This window comes from Galendromus occidentalis, unplaced genomic scaffold (assembly GCF_000255335.2).
Source record: "Galendromus occidentalis unplaced genomic scaffold, Mocc_1.1 scf7180000077450, whole genome shotgun sequence".
Classification (NCBI taxonomy): Eukaryota; Metazoa; Arthropoda; class Arachnida; order Mesostigmata; family Phytoseiidae; genus Galendromus; species Galendromus occidentalis.
In genome coordinates this window covers 282,512-309,617 of record NW_003805438.1, presented here as the reverse complement: position 1 = coordinate 309,617, position 27,106 = coordinate 282,512, and the positions used below count along the sequence as shown (strand labels likewise).

The 27,106-nt window shown below is 51.0% G+C and overlaps 3 protein-coding genes across 3 annotated transcripts; 2 read left to right on the top strand and 1 right to left on the bottom strand.

Moving 5' to 3' along the window:
- The first annotated feature begins 7,154 nt into the window (after window positions 1-7,154).
- Gad1 (glutamate decarboxylase) lies at window positions 7,155-12,128 on the top strand. The gene is made up of 8 exons (XM_018639665.1): window positions 7,155-7,238; window positions 8,309-8,636; window positions 8,736-8,958; window positions 9,052-9,303; window positions 9,423-9,566; window positions 9,687-9,886; window positions 9,979-10,123; window positions 10,207-12,128. The coding sequence occupies exons 1-8, from the start codon at window positions 7,205-7,207 to the stop codon at window positions 10,378-10,380; spliced, it is 1,500 nt and encodes a 499-aa protein (XP_018495181.1). The 5' UTR covers window positions 7,155-7,204; the 3' UTR covers window positions 10,381-12,128.
- A 243-nt stretch (window positions 12,129-12,371) lies between these two features.
- Window positions 12,372-13,792, bottom strand: mRpS18B (mitochondrial ribosomal protein S18B). The gene is made up of 5 exons (XM_003743612.2): window positions 13,569-13,792; window positions 13,179-13,424; window positions 12,842-12,980; window positions 12,663-12,722; window positions 12,372-12,537 (listed from the first exon to the last, which is right to left on the bottom strand). The coding sequence occupies exons 1-5, from the start codon at window positions 13,704-13,706 to the stop codon at window positions 12,437-12,439; spliced, it is 684 nt and encodes a 227-aa protein (XP_003743660.1). The 5' UTR covers window positions 13,707-13,792; the 3' UTR covers window positions 12,372-12,436.
- Window positions 13,793-15,871: 2,079 nt separating this feature from the next.
- On the top strand, window positions 15,872-24,759 carry LOC100901976 (serine/threonine-protein phosphatase 1 regulatory subunit 10). Its single transcript, XM_003743671.2, has 9 exons — window positions 15,872-15,893; window positions 16,211-16,317; window positions 18,990-19,227; window positions 20,184-20,281; window positions 21,681-21,767; window positions 21,980-22,133; window positions 22,223-22,411; window positions 22,530-23,475; window positions 23,612-24,759. Exons 3-9 carry the CDS (start codon window positions 19,225-19,227, stop codon window positions 24,757-24,759), a joined length of 2,625 nt encoding a protein of 874 aa, XP_003743719.2. The 5' UTR covers window positions 15,872-15,893; window positions 16,211-16,317; window positions 18,990-19,224.
- The last annotated feature ends 2,347 nt before the right edge of the window (window positions 24,760-27,106 follow it).

Sequence of the window (27,106 nt, the reverse complement as noted above, 5' to 3'; positions counted from 1 at the left end):
GCCGACAACGGTGATCCAGGCCAGGGATATTGCACGCGGAGACAGGATTCGTCCGGGGCGAACGCCTGTACCTATCTGATGATCGCGCGTGATAAGAAGAAGAGCCGACTGTCCTAGGTTTCCCGTCTGAAGTGATGATCAGCTTGATAATTTCGGACCGCTACGCTTCCTCCGATACCTTTCTGCTGCGAGAGAGAGTACGTTGCGGGCTCAACGAGTAAAATAGCCACAACTCGAGCTTCTCACGGCTTCGGTAACAAGCTCCCAGCCGAGTACCGTCACGAAGTATTGGTCACGGAAAATTCAGAGAAGAGGGAGGCTCCTGTGCGAGATGAATTTCCATATAATCCTAGCGCGGTTACTCTTTGGTCTGCTCTATTGTCCCCACTTGATCTTGGCAGAGGAAAAAAAGGTCCTCTGGAAGGATTGCAAACCCGTTCTTTCGAGGTTGATGGCGAAGGAGCCCATCCTTCTCGTGCTATTCGACTTCGATCACGAGCTCAGATTCTTCAGGGCTTACCCATCGCAGCAGATACTCTCGCGACCGAACAAAACATTGAGAACGTGCCCTCATCCTCGAATTTTGGTCGTGAGTAGCTTGGCTTTGTTCGATTTCACCTTAAGGTATTTCAAGCATACTTTCCGGTTGTGTGCGTTGGGAGTGGTTTACTTCCTCCTCGGAGATCTCCAACTCTATCATCAGAGCATATTCCGATTGGTCCCGTACACGGCTCAGAACGACGTGGTGCGCAAAGGTCTCTTCCACGGCATATCGAACGACTGGCGAAACTGGAAAAGGCGCGCGAGACCAGATATTCCGCCGACATGGAAAGTCGAATATCTTACGACACCAGCTGTAATTTCCGAAGTTCGCGGCTCCGCTGTGACAGCGTTGGGTTTCTACGAGATAACTTTTCGCATCGGAAACAAGAGCATGCCGTCCTGCTTCCTCGAATCCCGGACACTGGGAGAGGCGCAACATCTGTACAACATGTACGATTTCCCCGTGATCGGCAAGGATTCTCCGGTAGTCGTCGCAGTGTTCAAACCTCAGCCCCCGCGGTCGATCACCGACAAATACTTCTCGTTCAGCCCTGCTCTGGCGGCTGTTCTCGCATTGAGTCTTGTGATCGCCTATTTCGCGCGAACTTTTTCCATTCGGGATAAATCATTCCCACAGGCTGTCTTCAATACTTTGACGTCTTTGCTAACCCCGATACCGCTCAACGACTTCAAGAGTGACGTGAAGCTGACCGTGACCCTCGGCCTATGGCTTTTTCTCAGTCAGATATTCCTGTCGGACCTCAAAGGAGACATGATCAAGAACATCTCTCTCGGACCCCGCGATAGGATTCGCTCGATAGAGGGGTGTGAATCCACATCCAGTGATGCGACGAGCTTGAATTCTACGTACGATCCGAAATATCACAGACAGGAAACTGCGTACGAGCTCTTCACCTACAGATACTTGTGTCTCATCGATCTCATGGATTCGAAACCCTTCCTTGATTTTTTCAGGAGCGAATTCCCACAAGCTGGACTCTATTTCATCAAACACAAGGCAATTTCAAACATATATCTCAAGGATACTTATGCCGGACCCATCATGGGCAGCCGGTATATCTTTTCGCCCATCGTACATCCCTTCACGGTGACCCGAGTGTGCCCCGTGAGGGGCAACTTCTATTTTCACGATCTCATGGAAGCGGGATTGTTCCACGCAATGAAAGTGAAGACATATACTGCGGTACCGACTAACTACGACAACATAGTGAGCGGAGATTTCGGATACAAACCGTTGGCGAGGCACCGATACAAGATTCACGTGAAGCACCTGGAGGAGAATGGAACTTCCGGCGCCAAAGAAATCGTCGACTACGCTGGTTGGATGCACACGGCATCCTCGGGTTGGAGCTTCGCAAGTTTCCTGTTTCTCCTCGAAAGAGTGATCGCATCAAACTGGAACGCTGACCCTGAAATCATGAAGAGACTCTGGAAGCCTTTCGAAGCGAAGTCACTCGATTCGCGGCTTCGCTCTCGAGCGAAACACGTCTCTCAGGTCGATGATCGCGTTAGAATGTTCTTGTGATGATCCTATTCACCCGAAGGAGCTCTCTGGCTCTCGATAACTTGCGTCAATCAACCTCCCGAGGTATCGCTACTCGATTTTTCAGGAATCCGGAGACGACGGACTTGAGCTGTGTGTGCTTGGGGCCCTACTGTACCGGCTCTACGTTGAATCCGTATGCTAGAATCACTTACGTTGAAGTATTGAGAAGTTGAGAATCGGGAATTTTGAGCAGTTTTTGAGAAAATTGAGAAGTCGCTCTAGACATCATCATATGCATCCATTGTTTCCCCGCTGGGAAGGCGATGCTGACGGGTCACTATCGATAATTCTGGCATGGCATCACCCTATGAATAAATTTGAGGTGGAGCATTAACCCGGAAATAGTCAAATCTCCCACAGAATGTAATCAGAATGAATGATTTGTGCAATATCCGGCGGTACTGAGATATTCTTTAATAACCTGATGAAGACACCGTTTTCGACGATTATTATTTATGAATTCGATTCCCTTTTCTCAACGGACCGCCGGGAATACCATAGCGGACCTGTCGATCCCTTTCATCATCTGGACATCTGAGGCACTGAAAAAGCCGCATTCACCGAATGATAGTCCGGAATATTTCCGCTCCGCAAGAAGTTTCCGCCATTTCGAGACCTAACCACAACTTTGCTCCCAACAGAGACGAGCCTGCCTAGAGCTTTCTCCGACCGACGCGCACCCCGTCATTCTATTGTTTTCAAGCTTGGAAGATTATCGTGGAATTCCTTCTCCCCCGCACATATAACCCTGACCTCCCGATCGAACACCGGTTTTTGCTCTCGAAATTTCCGGAATCCGGGGCGAATATGCTCGGAAAAAGCTCAAATTGGCAGGCCAAGGCATTTGTGGCAGAACACCTGACCTTTCCAGCTCCAATCATCACGCATCGGACCATTCATCAGCCGAGGAACCTCCGGAATGGGAAGCTGAGATGCCAATCCAAAGAGAAGCAGTGCCATTGTCCATTCCTTGATCGTCATGTTCATAATACACTTCATCGAAATTTGTCACAAATCAGCGAAGCAAAGACCGTTCTCCGTCCCAGCGGATACGGAGTTCACTCGCTGATGATTTGAACTCTATCATGTCATTTTTTCGGCGTAGAACTACGCTATAGCCCCCGGTAGGTGGACAAGATGGGGTGCGAATCTGGCAGTCTGGCAAGTGGCATCTGAATAGACAGTGGCGGCGGCGGGAGCGCTGTTCACCCTCATTAACGTGGGGTCTCCGACGATGTTGGAAACCCCACTTCTGACACCAGTTTGTGGCAAGCGCACTACACTAGCACGGTTTCGGACCGTGTGGTAATGAAGACACAAGATTTGAACTTGAATCCACGCGAGGTGCGCTGCGCGAAACGAATACATATATCTCGGACATATCCAGATTGATGGCAAACCTTCTGGAGATGATGGAATGCTAACGATAGAGGGACTGAGCCTCCGATCGTTACTGGGATCTTGATAAACACTGGGGATTTGATCCCGGACACTGAAGTTTCCGAGGAGCGCTGAGGCTGCCTCGTTGTCGTGATGCTTGTGTCTTGTCGATCGGCGTTTCTCGCTGTTGTCGCTCCATCACAGTATTCTCAACATCTCTCTGCTCTCGACCGGCTGATGGAGAAACAGCTGACGCTCAGCGCTGAAGAAGCCAGCGCTGCGCTGATGGGTGTACCTACGCGGGTGCACACCCCAGAGCTTATATATTGACGTTCAAAAATATGTTATGAATGGGACTGCTTGTCCTGGACCAGAATAGCGGATTATCCGCGATATTGACGTTTCTAAAAGAATCACTGACACTCGTCCACGACTCGATCTCTCAGTGAATGTTATGTGCTGGTTGCATGGAGTACTGAGTGGGCGAGGTGCGTGTTTTTCGCAAACGGATGACGCGACGGACCCCTCTGTCCGTGACAGGTCGTATCGATCCTCCGCGCCATCAGCTCGTCATTCAATGGTGTGTTTTCCGTTCGGCATCACACGGAGCATTAAACTCAGAACACGGCCGTAGTCTGACCGACGTGAGAGGGAAACTATCCCGTATAATCACAATTTCTCGCAATGGTCCCAAAAGAATTTCCGTCTACGTGCTCCCGGCGCTTGTGAGACGGTCTATGGCGCACCCGCTCTAACGGCCCCGGCGTTCGAATTCTCAATCAGATCTCTAGTAGCTGAGAGCCCGATTGCGTAACGTCTTCACAATCAATCGTTTGGGAATAATTATTCACCAATCGACGTATGACTGACGGGTATCCACAGAAAAGGTCGAATACAGGGTTTCTGGTCGATTATCATATTCCTTTGCGATGGTACAATCCTCGATTTAAGTTGGTCACGCATGGGATCAATCGATCCCGCTCGATCGCATTCGATGCTGTGTGGCGTCCGAACCGCAGTTCAATGATAGCTTGCATGGTTCGGCGATCGCGAACCGAAATTCCTGCATCCCGGCTGAAATCTTCCGAACCGTCCCAGGAGTTCAAGGGAAGCGGTGGATTCATATCGGCACCAGGCATTTTTTTCTTGTAGATATCGACACAAAACACCAGCGAAAAAGCTCCTCAGGATGGGAATTCGATCCTGGGCTCCCGAGGGGGAGAATGCGAAAATGATTCCAGGAGAGGTCGGGTCGTTGGAGTTCGGCGACGATCTCAGGACGATGTCGGACATCAATGGCTGACACCGCATCGAGGTCTATGGCCTTCACGAGGCTGGCCTGAGTATCTCGGCGGAGCTAGGCGAAGCTTCGCGGCTGCAGGAAATCTTGTGTTCGACACGTCGAGCTGACCTTTTCCGTACACTCTCTGACGGACCCAAGGCATTTCTCTGGCATAGGAATCCGTCATTCGATCTCCACCGACAGGGGATTCCGAATTCTGGAGAAAGTGACTGCCGTGCCGCGGCAGTTTTGTTTGAGTTCATTCAAGAACGGGGACCAAGCGAGCGAGCCTCGATCCAATATCGATGATTACGGACGATTGCTGCTCTTTGGTATTGAATAAGAATTCTGTGATTCCGTCGCGTCGCCACGCCCTCTGATTGTTTCTCTCCCTCTGAAACGAACGCCTTCGTTATCCGAGCTAAGAAGCTTCCAAACGTTCCGCATTCTGTCGACATTCATTTCATCTAGTCCCCTGGAATGACCCAAGCCGCTTGTCGGGAGCGGCGTTTCCTGAAGAGCTTACGAGGGCTTGCGTGACAACTTCTTCTCACTGGGGCTCCCAATGACGTCAAACTACAATATGGGGAGTCGATACGCGGGAGCTCCGGAGAGAGCGTCATCATGAAAAGTCGGATCCGCAAATAGATGTCCGTCGATGCATCCCCGAACCCATCCCCGAACTAATCAACGCATTCATTCATGGCAAAGGAGGAATTCATGTCCGAGTTCCCGGGACTGGAGTCCCTCGAGCCAGGCCCGGAGATGCTCAAGTGATCGCGTCTCCTCCGAAGCCTGTATTGGAAATATGAGAAACAACGTGTAAGAGCGTCAAATAGAGTTTTTGTCCGGTAGAACGTCGTCAAGATAGTCGTTCGAATCTGCTCAGGATCATCTCCGGGCAGCGTAGCTTATTAATCTGAGAAAAGGCTCGCTCAGCATCCGTGATTGCATCGCTCTTTTTTGTGGAGCTTTTCCCTGGGTGCTCGCTTCCTGCTTAATTCCGAAGGCCCGAACAAGGAGTATTTCTGAACATGTTTCAGTAGTTCTTGGGCAACGGGAGCTGAGGAAGTGGTATTCGCCACTGACGGCCAATCTCTGCACGGCCAATCTCTGCACGGCCCCCGATGCAATCCCGGGTCTAGCCTGACCATTTTTCGGGACACCTGTTGACGTGACCTTCAAAAAAGGCAACGCTGGAGCAGAACTCCGTTTCCGTCATGAAGCTGCCCATCGAACAAGTAGGACGTACACCACGGAGTCAGTCGGTGGCTCAACATTCTCCCCATATTCAACTCGGTACTGGTAGAGCGAGACCTTGCTCGAACCTCGCTCCCCATGGACATGAGCACAATGCTTGTTGGCTTTCCCAGCACCCCGGTCTGCTTTCAACGAGATGAGTTAGAAAACCGTGGGCATGTGATAGGACTTCGAGACGCAGGCTAGCCTGGAGTGGAGAATGAAAGCCGTTCACGCTAAGAAGCTTCGGTGACGAATTCCCCTCCGTTCGTGGAGACTCTATGCCAGACCGTCCTCGCTCGAGCATTTTCGTTGAGGTTTCGCAGCTTTCGAGCCACTTCGGAGAATCGCGAACCAACCCGGAAAGCATGAAGGTGACCGAGTGCTTCAAGAGACGTCGTATATCAGGAATTTTACGATCATTCGGGAAGAGATGTTTGGGAGATGCGAACACCAGCCGACAAGTGTTCGCAGTTAGTCGTGTGTTCTGAGCGAGTCCGTCCTTGTCATCTGAATGTCACTGAATAAACTGAGAAGGGTGAGCCATTGAGGATGAGCTCTGGGCTGCACGGATGATCAGCTGACCGAATTGAGGAATCCTCATGCTCTACAAGATAATGAAGTGTTAATCGAGCATCTCAGAACGACTACGGATATTTTGGCTAACGATGTACGCATACGATTGGGAAATTGACGGTCGGCTTTCCTGGGGAAATACCATCTGAGATTAATCGTACGTGTTCTTATCGCCACCATATTCTGAAAAAGTCGAGTCCGGTCGCCGCACCTCCATCGAAGCCCAGTCCTCCGCAGCGGGTCGGCAGTACTTCGTCGAGGACTTCGCGGCTAGACGGTGAAGCAACGCTTCGCTTCGCTGTGACTCGGATCCGGCTTGGCACTCTAGTTCGTACGTGCACGCGGACGGGCGAGCGGCCGGAGGAGCAAGCGTTCGGCGAGGCTGACTGGCAAGCCTATTGGCAAGCGAGTTCGGAGCGCTTGCTTGCTAGCGAGCCGCTTGGCCCGACTACGAAGCTCCCAAAGCTCGGCGGAGTACAAACTTCGCGGGTGAGCTTCGCTGGGACTTTGGCAAGGGGAACGGAAAGATCCGTCTCTGCGACCAACAGGGAGAGCTCTCTCAGAAGCAGTCAGCGACCGTCTCAGACCCGGAGCGCGTCTTCACCAACGACATCATCATGGCGGATAACATCGAGACCCTTGGTCACGAAGGTCAGTTATTCGACACCTCAAATGCACCTTGAAGCATGCGAGAAATTTTTAAATCACTCATTAGACGAGTTTGCGGGAGACGCAGACCCGAGCCAGCCACGGCAATCAGCGGTTACGCGCTGTCAAGGAAAGTTCAACCGTCGACGAGTAGGAGGCCCGAGGATCCGTGGCTGGGACCCGAATCATCTTCAGGCCGAGGCGGTCTACGGCGAAAGTCGCTGGAGAGCAGCGATGAAACTCGTGGTGAAGCGCCGGGAACGAGGCCAGTAGGGCGTGTGGAGGTGAAACGTGGTTCAGGTCATCAGAGGTGACCCAAAACCACGACTGTATCGAGACGCAACTTGAGAAAGGAGTGCAGGAATCAGCTGGAGCTCCGATTTGGCTCGAAAACTCCGGGAACGATTTTCCAGGATGCGTCTCGGAATCCAGCGCGGAACGGATCCTCGTTTTCCACCGCTTCTGGCGGAACATCTCGCCTCAAAGCAATGATTCTCGCCACAAACGAAGTCTTTGGGTTTACCGCATTGGTGTCGTGTATTGCGTTCTCGATAGGATACAATTCCTCGCGTTGAATGAGCTGTCGCGCGACGCATCGCGGATTAATAATTGAGCTAAATAATGTCGGAAAGTCTGCACGGAACGTTTTCGTTGCCTTCACGCTTGGGTGACCTCTGCCGAGAGCGCCCTTGAGAGCTCGGGGAAGAGGGTTCAGGGCAGGAAAACGCTCAACGCTTCTACCACGTTCGGTGTCCCAGGCCAGCCATTGAGGCGATCGGAGGAGGCGTTGACGTCATCCGATGACGTCACAGCCCTCCCCGCGATAGAAGTCCTCCCAGGACCGGAGGTGTATTTTTAGAAACGGATTCGATATCGGGTCCCCCACATCTGCTACGTGCCTCGATTTTCCTCCCAAATCTGAGAGGAGCGGACCACGGGTTGATGGCTCCTCGAGAGGAACGATCGATACGATCGAATTTTCGAAACAGAGCCACAATCTTGTGCTCTTTCAGCCGCTCGGAATATGCCAGTAATGGATAACAATGACCCACAAAGTTTACATTATTTCCCAGACATCTATCCGATCAATAAAGATGGAAAAGAACAAACCCGTGCCTTCCTCATGAAGGTCGTCGAAATCCTTCTCGAATACATCGATGAAGAGAACGATCGCAAATCGAAGATCCTCGACTTCAAGATGCCCGAAGAGCTTGAGCAGATCCTGGACCTCGATATCCCTCAGAAAGGATTGCCCCTCGGCCAGCTCCTGAAAGACTGCCGCTCGACCTTGAAATGGCAGGTGAAGACGGGCCATCCCCACTACTTCAATCAACTCTCTTCGGGACTGGATATCCTATCGCTCGCCGGAGAATGGCTGACTTCGGCGGCAAACACGAATATGTACGTTTTCCCAGTTCTTTCAGTTTCCGTACGGAATCTCTAGTTCTTCGGTGTGTCAACGAGAAAATTCCCAGACAAGGAGAACTCCTCCGATTTCAGGTTCACCTATGAGATCGCGCCTGTCTTCATATTGATGGAGAACGTCGTGCTGAAGGAGATGCGGAAGTTTCTAGGTTTCGTTCACGGCGACTCCATCCTCGCTCCCGGCGGCTCCTTAGCGAACATGTATGCGCTCATGGGTGCTCGTCATAAGATGTTCCCAAACTACAAAAAACTCGGACTCAAGGCGCTACCTCAACTCGTAATGTACACATCGATTGATGTGAGTCGAGCGACGTAGAGTGAAAAGCATGCGTCCTTTCTGACGCTGTCGAGTATCTGCTCACTGAGCACAGCATTTCTCAAAAATTCACAGAGCCATTACTCAGCGATGGGAGCGGCTGCGTCGTGTGGTCTGGGTACGGACAACGTCATTCAGATCGACGTCGATGAGATTGGTCGTATGCGCGTAGACAAACTGGAAGAAGCGGTGCTCGCCACAAAGGCCAGGGGACAGGTTCCCTTTTTCGTGAATTGCACCTGCGGAACAACTGTCGTTGGAGCTTTCGACCCCATTATACCCATAGCCGAGCTATGCCAGAAGTACGGCATATGGCTCCATATCGATGTGAGTTTTTTACTGATAAGGAGAACACTGAAGACTATTGGCGGAACGAGGAAGAGTACACGGTTGTGAAGAACCTGTCTCTATGGCTGTTGCCACTAATTCTGATCTTTCCCCAACAGGCGGCCTGGGGTGGGGGTGTACTTCTCTCGAAGAAACACCGTCGCCTCATGGAGGGTGTAGAAAGGGCGAACTCGGTGACTTGGAATCCGCACAAACTCATGGGCACTCACCTTCAGTGCTCGAGTATCCATTTCAAACAAGACGTGAGTCGCTAGATCTTCTTGACCTTGAAGGGTCGAACATCGAGTTTAGAGCTCTTCGAGCACGGTGTGACGATAGCAGCATTGATCCGGAGTAGCTGACGTTGAGCAATAATTGTACAGGGAATTCTTCTCGGCTGCAATCAAATGTGCGCAGAATATCTCTTCCAACAAGATAAACATTATGACGTGTCTTTCGATACTGGTGACAAAGTACCTCAGTGCGGTCGCCGGAACGATATCTTCAAACTCTGGCTTATGTGGAGAGGCAAAGGAAACGAAGGATTCGAGCAGCACATCGATCACTTGTTCGCAATGTCCGAGTACGTTCACGGAATGAATCTTACTCGATTTGACCTATCGGATGCCGAATCTCGATTTTCGTGTTGTTCAAAATGACTTGTCTGTCCTCCAGCTATCTAGTGCAGAGGATGAAGGAGATGCCCGAGAAGTTCCATCTCATTCAAGAACCCGAAATGGTGAATGTCCTCTTCTGGTACATCCCGGAACGACTGAGGGATCAGCCCGATACCAAAGAAAGGAACGCCGAGCTCGGCAGGGTAAGCGGCAATCACAAACTTCCAAGTTTTCGCCTCGCTATATATATTGCCGCGCTAGCTGAGCGTGGGATCTGTCTTTCCAGATCACCGCCCAGCTGAAGGCGCGAATGATGACGACTGGATCCCTTATGATCACTTATCAGCCGCTGAGGCATCTCCCCAATTTCTTCCGGAACATCGTGTCCAACGCCGCCGTAAAGAAAGAAGACATCGATTTTCTCCTGGCGGAACTCGACCGTCTCGGCCACGATCTCTAAAGGGAATACTGACGAGGACGGGTTCGCGATCCTGGGAGTAGGTGCATAAAGCCAAATCCTGGAATCTATTCGTTTTGTGTTGTGCGACTTCATCGTTAAGAGCTGAATGACATCCGGTGCGCTGCGGGGCTTGGGAAATCTTCAGTAAGATTCCAAAAAAATCCCGTATCCTTTTTGTGCGTGAGCACGCTCGAGCGAAAGCTTCTCTGCGTCTGGGGAAGCACATCTTTCTTCCCCCGAAAGCTGATCCACATCTCCGACACCGCTTGTCTTTCATTGCGCTCACCAACAGGGCGCTTTCCTTGCCTGTTCAAGGAGCCGGATCGAGAATCATCACCTCATGTCTTGGAGTGCGTTCCTTCGAAGCGACGAATCATCGTCCGATTCCTCATCCAGCACATGCTGTCACCTCCTGGAACACCCTTAATTGACGGCCTTTGAAATTTCTGGTGATTCCAAGAGGGGCTGAGATCGAACTAAAAAAAACCTTAAAAGAAAATACAGAGCGTGCCGCCGCCTACCGCAAGGCGAATTTCATCTTCAAGTGCCGGAATCCTTCAACCACATAGGAACGAGGAAGCGATCCTGAGGTCCACGAGCCCCGCTGAGCAGCGGACTGCGGTGTCCGAGCCGGGTGTCATTCATCTATTCAGAAAACTCTAACCGTAGCGAGCTTGGTTTGTCTAGTACGTGAAACGTGAACTAGTGTTCGAAAACCTAGAACGAGCTACGACTTGGAAAAACGCATCTATGCTGACGTCGCAGGAAAACTCTGGCGGACGACCTGGAACCATCTGTTATCCAGCGTCGTCCACTGCGCAAGTCAGAAGGGTAATGTTATTCTCCAACTTGTTGAAATCTCAGATTTGTTCATGTTCCCGGTTGCGGATCAGGGACTGTTGAAAGGTGCACTTTGTAGGAGCCAATTCATCGCTGACCTCTCACGGCAATCGGTCTGCGATTGATCGGCCTAGTGAAATGTTAACCGGACGACTTCAGTTATCGACATTGACTTATTATCATTATTCATCTCCCGTTATTCATTCTTCGTATTTGTCGCTGTTTTGCTTGATGGACTGCCACTGATTGTGTCTTGGAGCCGCTGGGCCGTTTCCAAACGAGAACCTCCACTGTTATATCGGCAATAATTCAGGGATAAGCGCTAGTAACCTGATTTGACCGTTGTATTGAATACGTTGATCCTTTGAGGACGGGGAGCTCTGAGTTGATAGTTCTAAGGGTATTGCATATATTTTTGTATGTCCAGCTGCTGTATCTACATATGTCTCTCTGAACGAATGCTTTGTTGAACAATTCGCAGAAAAGGAATATAAGATTATCGTTCGTTCGATGAGTTGACTGTTTGTTGATGGGAGGAGCATTTCCATCAACTTGTTTCCATCGATCTGTCTCGCCGATTGATGGTCGAAAGACGGAGAATAAGCGAAAACGGATCGTGAATCGAATATATATGCCGGTCGACCTGTCGCGCGACGGCCATGAGTAGTTTAGCTGAAACTAGAAAGTTGGAAACGACAACCAGATGAGACGCCTCATCAGTCGAGCTACAGGGGAATGATGTTGAAATAGAATTAATCGTTAACGTATCTATCAAGCATGACAACTATGAATCCATCACTAGTTGGCCGGTGAGAGGAACGAATAGAATGTGACCGAAAGCCCTCAGCGCGTGCGCTGGGCTTGGTGAGCTGTTGAAATGAATAAAGCTATTCGGCCAGTATAAGACTCGACGTGAAGCGGAAGATTAACTTTCTTTCCACAGAGTGTTCGAATCTGAGCGATATCCTGAGAAAACTATAATCATTAATCCCAGGAGAACGTCATCGACCGTCGGATACGGAGCGTTCAGTCCGACGTTGCGTCGCAGAGTATCTCTAGCTGGGGAAGGGCGACCGAGCGACGCCGACGGTACCAACGAAGGACGGATGTAACCTCTGAAGATCATAGCAAAGAATAGACGGGATTTCACATGTCCAAACTTGCTTCGACTTTATGCTCCACGCGTATCTATGAGTCACCGCCAAGTCATGAACATTCATGGGCTATCTGCGGAATACGGCTCCCTAGTTGCTTTCAGTTGCGGATAAAAATCCTCGTAGTCGTATTCTCGGAAGGGTACTTCAAATTGAAGTGTTCCTGGAATAGAAGAATAGCCTGTTCTACGATCCACCTCTGAACACAGGAATGACCCCCGTCACAGGGGAGAAACGACAACAGCCTCGACAGGGAGCAGCGACGGAGCCCAGTGGAGGCAAACTCACCGTAATCGTGAGCCTTCATGATCTCTAGCTCGAGTTTGAACTGAACTTTTTGACAGACACCTGAAACAGATCATTGGTAGCAATGAGATGCTCAGGGCGACGCTGAGACGTCACGATGAGGCTTCGTGGTTGTGACTGAAGATTCGGATCTCCGCGTTCATGCAGAGCATCCGTCTCACCTGTTTTCTTGGTGGTCAGGGTTTGCCCCGTGTAGGGTGAAATGAATTGTTCTAGGAGGGCCGGGTTCCTGTAATCCACGACGAGATATTCGTCGCGGCACACTGGACATGGACTTCCAGTCGAGTGATGGTTCTTGTGCTGAAGATACAAATGTGAATGTCATTAGACTTTCGATCGGAAGTTTGGTCGTATCGAGGATTGAGCGGAAACACTCGCGGAGTCAGCGACGATACCCGCAGATGGCGAGAAGTCTTCTGCTCGAGCGCATCCCTCCGGGGGAATCTCCTCATTTCTGACTGTTCCGCGTGATTCATGTCGACAGAGTTGAGAACTTACCAGGCACGATTTACGAGTTGGTGGAGCAAATTGTCCTTTGAAGTTCCTTCTGTACAGAGTCCACACCGGATCATCTCCGTAAGCCCTTCGATACGCGTTGCTCTTCATGTATCGTATGCTGGTCTCCACGGGATGAACGACATACGGCTTCCGTCTGCTCGTATTACCATCGGGGTTTTGGTCCTGAGTTTGCTCTTCTTTGCTGTCCTCGGCGGTCCGGAGCACGCTCGAATTCGACAGGAACCGCTGCAAACATAGTCGGCATCACAAACTGCGGGGAAGATATGGTGTCTGGCTGGTTGGTTCCTTGCCTTGGCTTCCTCAGCGACAATTATAATTATATTCTGTCTTGAAGACCGAACTCGCGCAGGAAGCTCCGGAGAGACTCACGGTGGGGGGAAGTCCCAAACAAGAGATCCCTTGATCACTTGAGCATCTCTGAGGAGGAATGAGAGCGGCACAGGAATTCGGACGCGCACCAATCCTGATGGAGGATGCGCGAGAGATCCAGCGTGAAGAAAGCGCCATGAGTTTTCTTAGTTACAGCACTTCAATAATCCCAGCTTATACGTGATGACTTTGTTTTCCTTCCCAACAGCGGCCGGTGGTGTTCTGCTCAGCAGAAGCCTGCAGTTTCGCGCGCGGATATCCCCGGTGTGGATTCGTACGGACTCACGTACTTTCAAGACGGCTAGAGTTCGTATCTATTCGACTCCCAAAGGTTGGTCACAGCTAGATACGACGACCGAAAGCTGAGGGATGAGATATCGCGAAGAAAAGCTCCGGACAATGATGCCAATGATCTTCGCTGAATCTTCGAGCAGAACTAACCAGGCGATGTTGTCTCTCTCTTCTCTGCCGGCTCCAGCTTCAGCTCCCTCGTCAACGGCGCAGACAAGACTGATCACCCTTGGTCTTCCTGGTTCGCGGCTCCGGACAGCTCTTGTAGCTTGCGCAACTATATTTCGCACCATAAAAGCAAGAGAGAATTACGAGTAGCTCACTCCACGCCCAGGCCGACCTGGAGAACGCACGTACTTCCGTATAGATGAACGGAAAAGGATACTGAGGCTTATAATTCTGGAACCATTCTTCTAAGCTCTAATTTCTGTCATTTCTATCTTGGGAAAACTCCGACTCTGTTCGTACCAGGGGCCAGATCTTCAGAGTCCATACGTGTCCCGCTGTGCTCCCGTACCCGGCCTTCGATCCGTTTGACAAACACAAAGCACCTACCCACCATCACGCTCTCGTCCGTTGATACCGGGCTCATGCGACGGTAGACTCAAAGAGAACTTGAAGAGCACTCTCTGAAAATCATCGATCGCATAGATCCGTGAGAGGAGATAGAAGGCAGACGCGGACCTCGATGCGTACATTTTTGCGTTCGAATGGAGTTTCGACTGCCGTTTCGTGTTCGTTGCTTGGCTTGGTCATGATTCATGATGGGAATACGACGAGGATCCATGCTCGCTGCTTGCATACTCGGAGGTGCGACCTCTTTAGGGTTATCAATATCTCTCCGTCCGCGCGTAAGACACCGGGGGAGCCCGAACCAAAGTCGGTTCGACGCATTGGTAGGTAGTTAAAATGCTACAATGAAGAGAGAGCTCGAGAGCCCCCGTCGCCGAGAACCGACGAAGGTGAACGAGGTGTGCGGGCTGCCCCAAAGAGCACGTGCGTGTTGGGGGGGCCAAGGATTCCGAGAAGACATCTTTCTCCGGACTCAGATCACCCGGACAGCGCAGCGGATCCTGAACTCAGGGATCGAGTCCTCCGCGCTGCATCCCGCTTCGTCCAAGGAGCAGAGCTCAGGAATTTCCCCGGATCCACGCTTACACGGAGCAGATAGTCATGGTAGTAGTCTCCAGACGGAATGCCTCTTCTTCAGATGACGTTTTTGACTCCCTGTCCTGTCAAATCTTGAGTGCTCCGTTTGGAAGGCTCACCCTTCATCGTACCAAAGGGATTCGCTTGGTCTCGCTTGATTCGCAACAACTCACGAAGCGGAGGAGAAGAAGCGCAGTACATCTCAATGCTCTTGGCGGTTTCGGTCCGCCCCATCCTGATGTTAAAGAAGCCCTTACTCCCGAGAATTCGAGTAGCCCACTTCTTGAAGAGTCGTCCACCAAAAATCATCGACATCATTGCCTGAGGATCCCATCATCATCGCCAGATGCCATCGACGTAGAATTCTACCCCGCATGCGTTTACGCACGCGTTTCCCCTAAAAATTCTGGCGGAATTATCGAGCGCCAGCTTGATCATAAGCTCAGAGTGACCAGATACGCGATAAAATCGCACATGCCAACTCTCACGTATCGGGTTTCGCCATCCCCTGACGAATGAACGCAATATTTGCTAGCCGATGGTGAAGCGGCTCTAAAGACGAATACCAACCCCGTATTTCTATTTCCGATCAGAGCCTCTCGGGAATTGCATGAATTACTCACAGAATTATTCTGAGAGCGAGGCAGACATTTCGGAGCTTGGAAATATCGGGGAAAGTTGTTTTATTGATCGTCCCTCGATGCAATGCCCCCTGCAAGAAAAAACGGCCGCGGCGGCGATCCTTGTCGGCGCGGCAGCGGCGGGATCGTCGTTGTTCTCATTTCGCCTCTCTCTCAAAGCCAAGGCGACTTGAGAGCGACGGGTGGCGCCTAGTAACGCTGCTGCGTATGATGATAGGGAAGGGTCAGAATCATTCCAGCTACGGTAGGTGTTGTTGTTGCTGCTGCGACTGCTGCTGTAAGCAGAGATTGGAATTCGTTTTCGGATGTTGAGAGGCTTTCATCGAATCGCTCGTCGATAGCAAAATCAGTTGAAAGCATCGCCTGCCTGGGCCGGATGCGTTTTGAAGCACGACAAGAACAGCAGAAAAGAATCTGTAGAAATTTAGCCGTGTCCCCGCAGCCAAGTCTCGTTGCCTGCTTGTTGGCCGCAGCCAAAGAGACTTCGATCGGGTAGGAGGTGTGTGTTGCAGTGATGGCGTCGACGGCCGATGTTGTCTAACGCTGGAATTTCTCCCACAGGTTCAATCGACAGCAAATCAACTCGTGCTACGATTTGCATCCTTAATAAGAGGACGCAATCTGCCTTCTGGCAGAAACGTCGATATTTCGATTGAGCACAAATTTAGGTACGGCGAAAAAGTTACTCATCAGTGCTACCGGTTAGGCCTAACTCGTCGTCGGTGCTCCTCACGGGGTCTGCCGAACTACGCATCGAGCCGACGCCGCGAATAAAGCTGCTGAAACCGAGGCGTTGATTCGGTGGCTTGCGGCGTCGTTGCTCGTATATCGCCGTATTGTCAGCTCCAACTTATCGACAAAATCTGCTACGGAAACAGCTTCTCCAACAACAACAGTCGTCTCGAGTACAACCTGGTTGTTGCTGCTGCTACTGCTGCTGCTCAAAGACTGCAAGAACTGTCTTCGACGAAGCCAGCGCGTCTCCGGTCGTTCGGTTATCGCCGGCCAGCTCCCTGTGAATCCCTCTGAATAACGAAATTGTGTGATGATGCATGGCTTTCGTTCATATTCTGTTCATAGATCGGAGTCTCCTGATCCGTGAGCTGTGCCCGTTCCCTTCAAGGTCATATTCCTTGCTTCAGCATATGGCAAATGTTTGAACGTCTCCATCCTCGAAAGCCTCGACGCAGTCGTCGCATCGGGGAAAATCTACGTTGGCATCAATCATGCTCCAACAACCTTGGGCAACATCCATGAAGAGCTCCGAGCGAGCGTCCGAACATTCGAACCCTACCCAACGACTCCTGAGTGATCAAGTACAGAACCTCAGATTTTTATCAAGTTCGCTTGGAAATCGAGGTGTCGTATAGCAGTGGTATCAGTTGTACTCGCTGTCGTCGAGCCACGCCGCTTAATGTCTGGCCGAGATTGAATGGCAGACTTCGTGCCTCTGTCAGAATTGAGATCTGCTCCATCGGAATCGCTTTCCCGCCGACGGTACGGAAAATATTACTGCTCATCACATCCTTTGAATAGTTCTCGTGTGAAAATTGTGTCTGCCAGCAGTTCAAGCTGCTGTGAGTCATAGTCGCCATTTCTTTCGGGCGGTTTCGTACGCATGCGCGCCCTGCTGCTCCCGAGCCCAGCGAACCGCTGAGCGGGCGAGCGAGCGACCAGGCGAGCTGCCGACAGATAGGCTCCCCTGACTGGCTGTTCAGCTAGCGATTCATTCCGTCGAGCCGCCACTCACTCATATCGCCAGCGACATTCGAAAGAGCCGAGCTGTGAGCAAAGCGCCAGAACTCGGCGAACAGCTTCATCATCCCTGAGCGGAGCGTTCGATGAGACGAGTCGCTCTCCCTCCCTCGCTGATCCGAGGGGTGGCTCGCTTCGCCCGGTTGCTCACTTGCTCGCTCGCCAGCTCGCTTCTTCTAGAGACGCTCATTCGGAAGCGCTGACTCGAATTTTAAAGCCCATGCTTCTTGTTGAGCTTCGAGGTTCCGACGGCTAGCTGGGTTATTTGATCCGAGCGGAGTTCAGGGTCGGCCGCCAAGTACTTCGCCTGGGATCTGAGCTTGATCGGATTCAGACAAGCAACTACTCTCCGAAGACCGACCAGTACCCAGACACGGTTTTTCCTATCCGACCCATATCGAAGAAGCCAAATCCGTGTCAACGCCAGGGCGCGGGGGAAGTTCACGAAAGTAGACTGCAGAGTACTGAATACCAAGTGACGATCACTCTGGCGGCCGATCGATAGGGTGAAAGAGTTATCGATCGATCAATTGGTTGATGATTGATTGGCTTGAGACGAAACAGCAGCGCAACTGCTCATCCCCGCATAGCGGTCCGAACCACTCTTGATATTGGCGGTTCTGAACCTGTTGAACCGAAACGGTCAGTATGTCAGATCTTTTGATTTCTGCTAATTTCTTGCAATGCTCATAGTATCTCATGCTTCTGCTAGATCAATCCATTGAAGATTGAGTCAATTTCGAAGCTCCAGCCACCTTCTGGGCCTCCGCTGTGTGAACAGGCATGCTGGAGTGGAGCAGGAATCGCTCGGTTTTTTGGGCTCTCCGCGCTTCCGTCAATCTACGTCTGTAATTCCAGACGGTCGACAATGATTGGGTGGCTCGTGTTTCACAAATCGCACTGGAATAGAAACTCCTCTAAGCGCTCCCCAAACGAGCGATGTGCATGTCATGCCCCTGCACCTACATGAAGCCGCTTGGTTTCGAGGAGTCATAAGGAGAACTCAGATTTTAGGTCATGCTTAGCTTTCGTTACATTCCATTTCTTCGTTTCCGATCAGCTCAGGCCAGGTTTCTTCCGCGGAACAGGTCGATCTCTATCAGTGAGTCCCACAGAAGGTTTGGTCAACGAGCCTTCGGAGAATTCCTCCAGCGACGAGGTCCGCTTCCGATCTGTAGTTCTCGAATCATATTCCCTGCTGCCTCAGAGAGACCGCGATCGTGCTCTACGGAAATCATCGCTTCGGGGTTGAGAAAAAAATCGAGGGTGAAGTTCAGGATGAGCTCGCGTGGGGCGTTCTCTGGGGTTCGTGACTGAAAAGCAAGAGCATTCCAACCGCTTTGCGAGGTGACTTGATTTAGCAGCAGCAGCAGCAGTTCGCTCGGAGTTCATAGAAGCGCGCCTCAGAGCTCAGGCGAGGGCGAGATTAGGTTCAAGTTCACTGAGCTCGCAGAGACCTGAATCACTCGATCCAATACGTGGCTCAGTCAAGTGCAATATCGATAGCAGCGAGAATCTCATTACCTCGCTTATTGGACGTGCAGTGAGCTGCTGATTAATCTATCTCATCGCTCTCAATTTTTAGAACTGAAACCCCCAGCGGTATTTGAGTAGCGAGGAGAACATCTGATATTTGATTTCTGAGCGGAAGCAGATATATCGTTGTATGATGTAGAGTACTCCGCCGAATAACGGAGTCGCACCAGGATCATATCGGTTCAACATTCGATCCCTCGCGAGAAAAGCTGTTCACCGGGAAGATCGCAGAGAAGGAAGGATTTATCATCTTGAATCCTACACCCGACCATTCCAAATTATCAATGGTAAGTGACATATCGATGATTACGAAATAAGTGATAATCAGGGGAACCGGGTTCGAAACGTTGAACAAGGTCTGTGAGTGATACACGCTAGACCCAGCAGGGCCATCTCCGAAACATGGGGGAGGAACAAACGATGATATTATTCTGAAAGGAGTCAAAATCGTAAAGAAGCCTGTTGCGTCATCCTATCCTTCGGGTACGGAGTTTCGACCGTGCACCTCAGGGAATTGCATGAAGCTCTTCTGAATCACAATTTCGATCGTCTCCTCGCGCAGAGTCTCGCTAGCCTGGTAAATCGCGCAATTATACGTTCCGACGCCCATCCTTCATTTCGATATCCGCTTGCGTATTTGCGGGGAGCTATGATCCGGAGAAATTCGCTTCCCCGGGGAACGTCGATATCGACGAGAGATCCTCTGCTGTTCTCAAGCGGTTCGGTGCGTCGATGCCCGCCCTTGTCCGGGATGCACTGCCGATCAATTCGATCTCATTCGCTCACGCTCTCACGAGGAAGCAACAAGTTTCGTTCCTCGGATGAGGCTATAAGAGTGTACCGAACACTTCGCAAGCCGATATTTTCCAATCCTCGTCCCCAGCGTCGCGCTCAGAACGCTCTCTACTCCTTGAAAGGTCAAAGAGCTAGAGCTGAGGTCGGTCCGTGACGTCAGAAGACGTCATGTTGGCTTCTCGTGCGAGTTACTGACGGATTATGATCCGATTTGGACAAAGTGCGTATCGGGATCGTCCTCGACCCTAACGACCGGTTGGAGTGTCGTATGCGCTCCTAGGGCTTCCTTTGAGTTATCAGGCTCGACTGCTGAGGAACCCCCAATGATCGGGACCCAAAACGAGTAGGACGTTGCAGGCGGATGCCCGTAGACTCATGAGCCATGGGATAGCGGCGGATTCTCGCTTTTCCCGTATATTCGATTGAATACATTCGATCTTCGTTCCAGGCGCCGATCGATCCAGGACAGCTACTGAAAGCGTTGTCGCCATTGCTCTCGGAAGATGGCGGCATCAAAGACGCTGATGAGGTTTCGAGACTCTCTAGGTTTGTATACACGCTTCCTAACATTTTTCCCCTCTTCCAATCTCCTAAATCCGATCCGAGTAATTTCCAATTGAACGTCTGTCCGGAGAGAGTAGTACGTCTCTAGAATGACTTCGATATCCTGGAATAGTATCCATATCATCGGGCCGGGGGAAATGAAGGTGGTCAGGGGAACGAGGCAATCGTGACATCGATTCCCCCTTTCCATCAGCGTGACGTATGAATCCTCACAGCATACACAGCCACCGATGCCTCAAAAGCATCAGACAACACATAATAAAGTTCAAGCCATTCAATGCGAGTGCGTCCTTTCTTGCTTGACAGCAGGGCAGTGACAAGCCAGCAGCATCCGACTTGAGCAGAAACACCACAATTACTCCGACGAAAGAAACATATTCGCTCCGGAGAACATATCCGCTCCGAGACTCTGATAAGAAACTCGCACCAGTCGGTGCGCGGGGTCGAGTCAGGGAGTCGCGCCGTAGAGCCTTCGGCATATCTCAGGGTTCCAATAGTCGAACCGTAAGATGCCGGGACCGCATGGCGGGCTGAATACAGAATACCCTCGAACGAAGATGCGATGGTTGGAGTGCGGAAGTGGGAATCCCGATGAGAATCAATGTCAAAGTCTCGGGAACTGGCGGGACGGAGCCTGTCGAATGAATATGACAACTCAAGGGATTCGGTTCCCTCAGAATCGCGGAACCGGATCCGCCTCCTTGTAATTTGAGGAAGCTGTGATCAAGGTCGAACGTGTGTCGAAAGTGTTCCCCTGTGCAGTTTGAAGACCTTCTGAGTGAGAAACGTGAATAATTCGGGATTAGTCCTCCCAAACGTCAGTGAAATCAGGGGCATGAAGTGCCATGATGTTCAGGAGCCGATCCGCATGAAGAAATAGAGTGAGTCGATACGCTGAAGATTCGGCAATTCCTCCCGCCATCGTATGAGGAGCGGAGTCAGACTCAGGCCTCGAGGTCTCCAGTCTGTCTCCGGTTGCGCACTGTTCGGTCGATGCTCAGACCCGCGAGGTTGACAACGACGGTGACGCATCCGCCGGTGGGCTTTCGGGTTCGGGATTCTCTCACGGCGTTCCGTCGACTGTTCTGGACAGGCGCTCATTGTGGTCCACAGTCGAGCAATGCTCGAATCGGAGACTGAGCGAAGGTCCTAATTGCAATCGGGCAAATAATGGGCACGGCATAATATTCGTCGAGAGAGCCGGATACATTCATCTCGGAGAATCAGAACGAGATATAAATCCGTCTCGAGCGCCGCGAAAGTTGGGTCTCCGACTGCTGCGACCCGTCCTCGGGAGACGTACTACTCACTCCACATGACCGCTCGGCAGTGTTCAAGAGACATGAAGAGAAGGATACTAACGGTTTTCCTCCTGTTGCAGTCTAATGAAGCGTTTCTCACGGAAACTTGTCAGTCGTTGTATATATTGTTGTGTACTCAGAGCGACATCACCACAGATACTCGATATGTAAGTAAGCGGGAAGCGTCTTCGAGACCTTGTGCAATGAACCAATCGACTGCGTCTCGGAGAGTCTCTCTTGTGCTGCCAAAAGCGGATCGAGCAATTTCTCCGCTCGCGCCCTTCGCGGGGCCCCGGGGTCTCGATTTACTACACTCATATTCTGATGCGTATCCACAAGTGTAAATGCAGTCAGGAACTGACGACTTCATTCTTTGCAGTTATCTTGATCAGGATGGATGGGGGACATTATTATTGTGGATAGACGAAGCAAAAGACAACCCTTCATTTTTGAAGGAACTCATCGGTTTACTCGACAGACTCCCTATGACCATCGATCGCCTCAAATCGAATTCGATAGCGAAGATCGTCAAGGTAAAGAACGAATATCCACGGAATATCTCCGAAGGTTCGTCAATGTCTCGTCGAAACTCAGCGTGATCAATCGAGAACTCAATTTCCAGGGTTTAGCAAAGCACGACGATGCAGAACTTGCGCAAAAAGCAGACGCCCTCGTCACAAAGTGGATGAAGCTGGTTAAGAACAACGATGACACAAAAGACAAGGATCGTGAGCGCCGAAAAGAACGCAAGGATAAGGAGCGTAGCAAGAAGAGCAGCGATGACAAGAAGAGCAGCGATGACAAGAAAAAGGTCAGTATCAGACTCCCGTAGGGGCGGCACCCGTAGAAGGTCCTTACTCAATCCATTTCGATGATCCGAGCGCTCTTGCTCTAGATCCATTCTGATCGAGTGTTTCTTCCGAATTCAGGACGAGAAAGACCGCCACAAGCACAAAAGTTCATCGAGGTCCGACAAAGATAAAGAGCGAGATAGGAAGGAAAGGAAGGACAGAGATCGTAGAAAAGAGAAAGACAGCAGCTCGAAGGGCGAGAAACGCAAAGAGAGCGATGACTCGGACAGAACCTCCAGCAAAAAGCTCAAGTCATCAAGTGGTCTTGAAGCGACAGACGACATGACAGACGTCATACCTCCGAGACCTCCAACGCCACCTGAGCTTCGGAAGCCAAAAACTGAACGCCCCAAAACCGTCAAGGAATTCGGATCGAAGCTCCGATTAGCATCGTTCCTGGAAGACGACGCGAGCTCGGCAAAGCTACAGAAGAAGAAGCTTGCAAAACCCGCGGCAACTAGCTCGAGCACGCTCTCGAAACCCCCCGTTCCTCTTTCAAGTTTACGAAACCTCTCTGGTCCTAGCGGAGTTCGCGCTTCAATCATGAATGCTCATTTAAATCAGACCGAACAGCAAGTGGGCAACATAAAGCTCATCGCACCCCCAAAGCCTGCTCATCTCATCATGGAAAACGAAGGTTTCATGAATGCGTTGAACGCGTCCGCGCCAACTGAGAAGAGCACGCAGGCCGCCGGTAAGAAGAAGCGGAAGCTCAGCGAAGTATCGTCGCCTCCTTCGAAGAAGCCCGGAGAATTGAAGCGAGAAAATAGCAAGGACGAGAGCGGTAACGAGGACAACGAACAGAGCTCAGACCAGGTTTTCGAGGCCGAGGAAAGCAGTACGAGCCCAGTCAAGACGAAAGAGGCCCCTCCTCAGCTTTCGTTCTATAAAGACACCCTCGAGGACGAGGAAAACAGCTCAAACCGAAGAACGCTCAGAAGTCGCACACGGAAAGCAATCATCGAAGAAGATAGTGATAACGGAGAAAGCAATGAAGAGCCTGCGGAGAAAGCCGCGAAAATCGGTAAGTTAATTAGGCTGGCGCACGGAGAACGAGTCTACGAAAGCTTTACCCATGCTGATCGTGAATGGGCACGATTATCCTCGAAATTTGAATTGAGGGCACGATGATGCTACAATTTGCCATTTATTTTTTCCAGACGAGGCATCTCAAGAGTCGACGTCGAGTGCTTCGCAAGACGAAGTCACCGAAAGCACAGAAACTAACCCAAAAGAAGGTAGCGCAGAACCTGAAGAAGAGGGGATTCCTGTTGTTCTTCAGACTCTCGGAGAAGTTGTCAGCAATCCTGCCGGCGTGAAGTCAATCCTCACCATCGTCACGAACCGGAATCGAGTCAAGAAATCCGTTCGGTGGAAGGAAGACGCCGATCTGAAAACATTCCATTACTTTGAGCACGATCCCAACGAGAGAATCAATGTCAACAATATCAATCACATGCAGCAGGGGATCAAGGTGGACGGCAGCGTAGATATCAAAATGATTGAAATGCGTATGGAGCGTGAGCGTCTGAGAGCGCCGAACGATCGAATGGAGGAACAGCAGCAGTGGACAATGCCGAGCTTGATAGAATTTGTCAAGGACAGACAGCCGTGTCTGAAGCCTCACGAAATCGGCAAGAACTCGGAGATGGCGAAAACCGAGGCGATCCGACAAGCCACCGTCCTCGAGGTTCTCTACTTCAACCGAAGAATGATCCCTGAATCGCCGACGGAACCCGACCCGGAGAATCGACGATCGTCGCTCGACTCGGCTGAAACGAAAATGATTCCGCTCGAAGACGTCGATGCCACCCCCGCGGAGGAGCCGTGGTCAAGCCAGGAGACACCTGCTGCATTGCCAGAAGCGCTTTCGAATCTTCTGGCCAATATGTCCGCCCCACAGATCGGCACTACACCTTTGGGGCCACCTGAAATTCCGATCATCCCCCCGGAGCCTCAATTCCCGATGGTGGCTCCACTAGGTCCCCCGTTGGTTCCTCCAGACATGGTTCCCCCAATATTCATACCCACAGGTGGTCCGTCCGGACCCCAAATCCCCCCTGTACATATCCCTCCCCCGCCCCGTATGCACATGATGGACAACGAGGGAGGCCATTGGGCACCGATGGGTGGACCTGCCCCACCGCCTCATATGGTTAATGAACGACGGAGAGGCCGCGGTGGTGCAAGAAACAACATTCGCGGGCCACCCCGCACATTGTGTAAATTTTTCAAACAAGGACACTGTCGCTTCGGAGCTGGCTGTACTTTTCTGCATCCGGGAGTCAATGGTCCAGAGCATCGATGAAAGAGGCGATGAAATAAATAGACAATTTGTTCATACACTGGTTCCCCTGGAAGTTGTTTCCTCGTTGTATATACATTAAGTTAATAAAGCTCAAAGTATAAATGAGTACCCGAACTCCAGAGTGTCATATCTTCGAATTCCGTCGATGCATATTAGCGCTTCCCTCTGTGTTCTCTGGAGCGAGTCTGCATCTTGGGCGCATTCGGATACACCGCTCAACTGTTTCTCATTCTCTCCGATGTCCAAGCACGGGAAGAAGTAGGAGTAGCTGAGACATTCGATGAGGCTGCGTATTGGGTATCTATTTGAAAAGCTATCCATGTCGCGTGTAGTCACAAAGGGGCGTTATCAGTCCAAGGAGCTCAATCATCTCAAAATTCCGGTGGTTTTCTCCTAGATGTGGAGCAGGCTTTCGAAAAATGAGTGAGTCTGCGGAGCGTGTGAGGACCGACAATTAAGAGAGCGAATTACTGATTCGGCGTCTGCGGCTTCGGCGTCCCGGTCCCGTTTACGCGCTGGAAACTCCATGAATCTCATATCCACGCTCGAGTCGAGAAGAAGTTCGCACGAAAAATAAGTGACCTCTCGTCATTCGCTGCACAGCAGAACCCGTCGACCAGATCTTCGTAAGGAGTATGCCGAGATCCCTCTCCGCAGTCTCCCAGTCTCTCTCACCCTCTGGAGCGATGACGACTCCTGGAGGGATCGAGGAATCTTTCCGGAAACATTGCATCAGTGACGCGACCGGATAATGTTCTATAGCAGAGGTTCCCAAACTGGGTTCCGCGGAACCCTTGGGGTTCCGTCGCTCTTTCCCGGGGGTTCCGTGAAAAAATCTTTGCGGAACCCCGGTGTTCCGTGGGCTGCTCTTTGCGCAACTCGGGGTTCCGCGACGAGGTTTTGCTCCCATATGTTCGGTCATATACGGGCCCTAGGTGTCGTAGCCCTGTGGGGAACTTCTTTTCCTGATTCCAAATGTCTTCCTCAATCCCTAAGGGGATCGTTCTAATTGGCGCATCGATCGGCAACGAATGCACAATGCTAAGATCGTTGCACAAGGCACGTTCCCACTAGATGAGCATTCCTAATTTACGCAAGAATTGACTCGAGCAATGAACATTCGGGTCTGGTCCGGAACAAACGAGTGGTATTTCCTCTGATAGCTGAAAAGAAAGAGCAATTGACAGGACTTTGAATTTTTTGAAAAATGAGGAAGGGTTCCACGGAACACTAGGGGTTCCGCGAAGGGTTCCGCGGAAGAAAAAGTTTGGGAACCTCTGTTCTATAGTCTAATTCGCTCCTAATGAGAGACCGGGTACGTATGAGGGACCTTTTTCCTACTCCCGATCTCAGAGGCTCTAGTGCCAATGACCCCGGATATAAGAGAAAACCGGATATACGAGACTTCTCTGACTTCCTTGAGCGAACCTATTCGTCGTCGACATCCGGGTGGTCTCGAATCATCTCTAGTTTCATACAGCAAGCGTCGCGGACCCATTAAAAATCCCCATTCGAGTCAATAAATCTATAGAAAAGCAATGAGACCATCGTATTTTGGACAAGCCTCCTTTATGGTAGTCAAACTCTTAATAAGTACAGTCATTTAGGGTTTCGAGGTTTTCTATGAACTTTAGATCGAATAACACAAAATGTGAACACAGTCAGATGTGAGCTTTGTAAATGTTGGAATACTTTTTTCGTGATCTTCGAGGGACTCATCGTGATCTCCCTGTCTCGCTCGACTTCCACCGCAAGACTGCCACAATATTTTGCAGCAGCCGAACCGATTAGGCTCTTTGGAAGTCTTGGTTTTCGCTCTCTAGAATCAGCATCTGATCGTGTCCAAAAAAAGTCACGGTGGTCGGAACGAACATCAGGGGTTGGGAGAAGCCTCGTTCTCCTCGACTCGCTCGAGAACTCGTATGTGACCGAGGAGCGGTACCACCCGGCAAATTCTCAGCTGTACATGGCGTGACGACCTCTCGTAATCCACGACTACCAGCCCAAGTCCTTCAGATACGTGTCGGAGTCTACGATAGTAAACTTGCCGGTCGCTAGCGCTAGGTCTCCGTGCGGGTGCCCTCCTCGATCGCTGGGCTCGTTGAGCTTTTCCTCGTCCCTTCAGGAGAGCCATAAGTAGATCTCCGCGGAGTATAGGAGGGACCTCTCGTCACGAAGTCACGATGTGCGGAAGAGAGCAGGAGACAGGGGTACTCGGAGGTTACCGAGTTTGAATTTTCTATCGATGGCCGTCACAACATTGCGGGTGGGAGAACACAAGTTTTTGTTTGCAGGGGAACTCTGCATCCACAACGTCTGCACGTGCTGTGAAATCGCCAACGTCGCC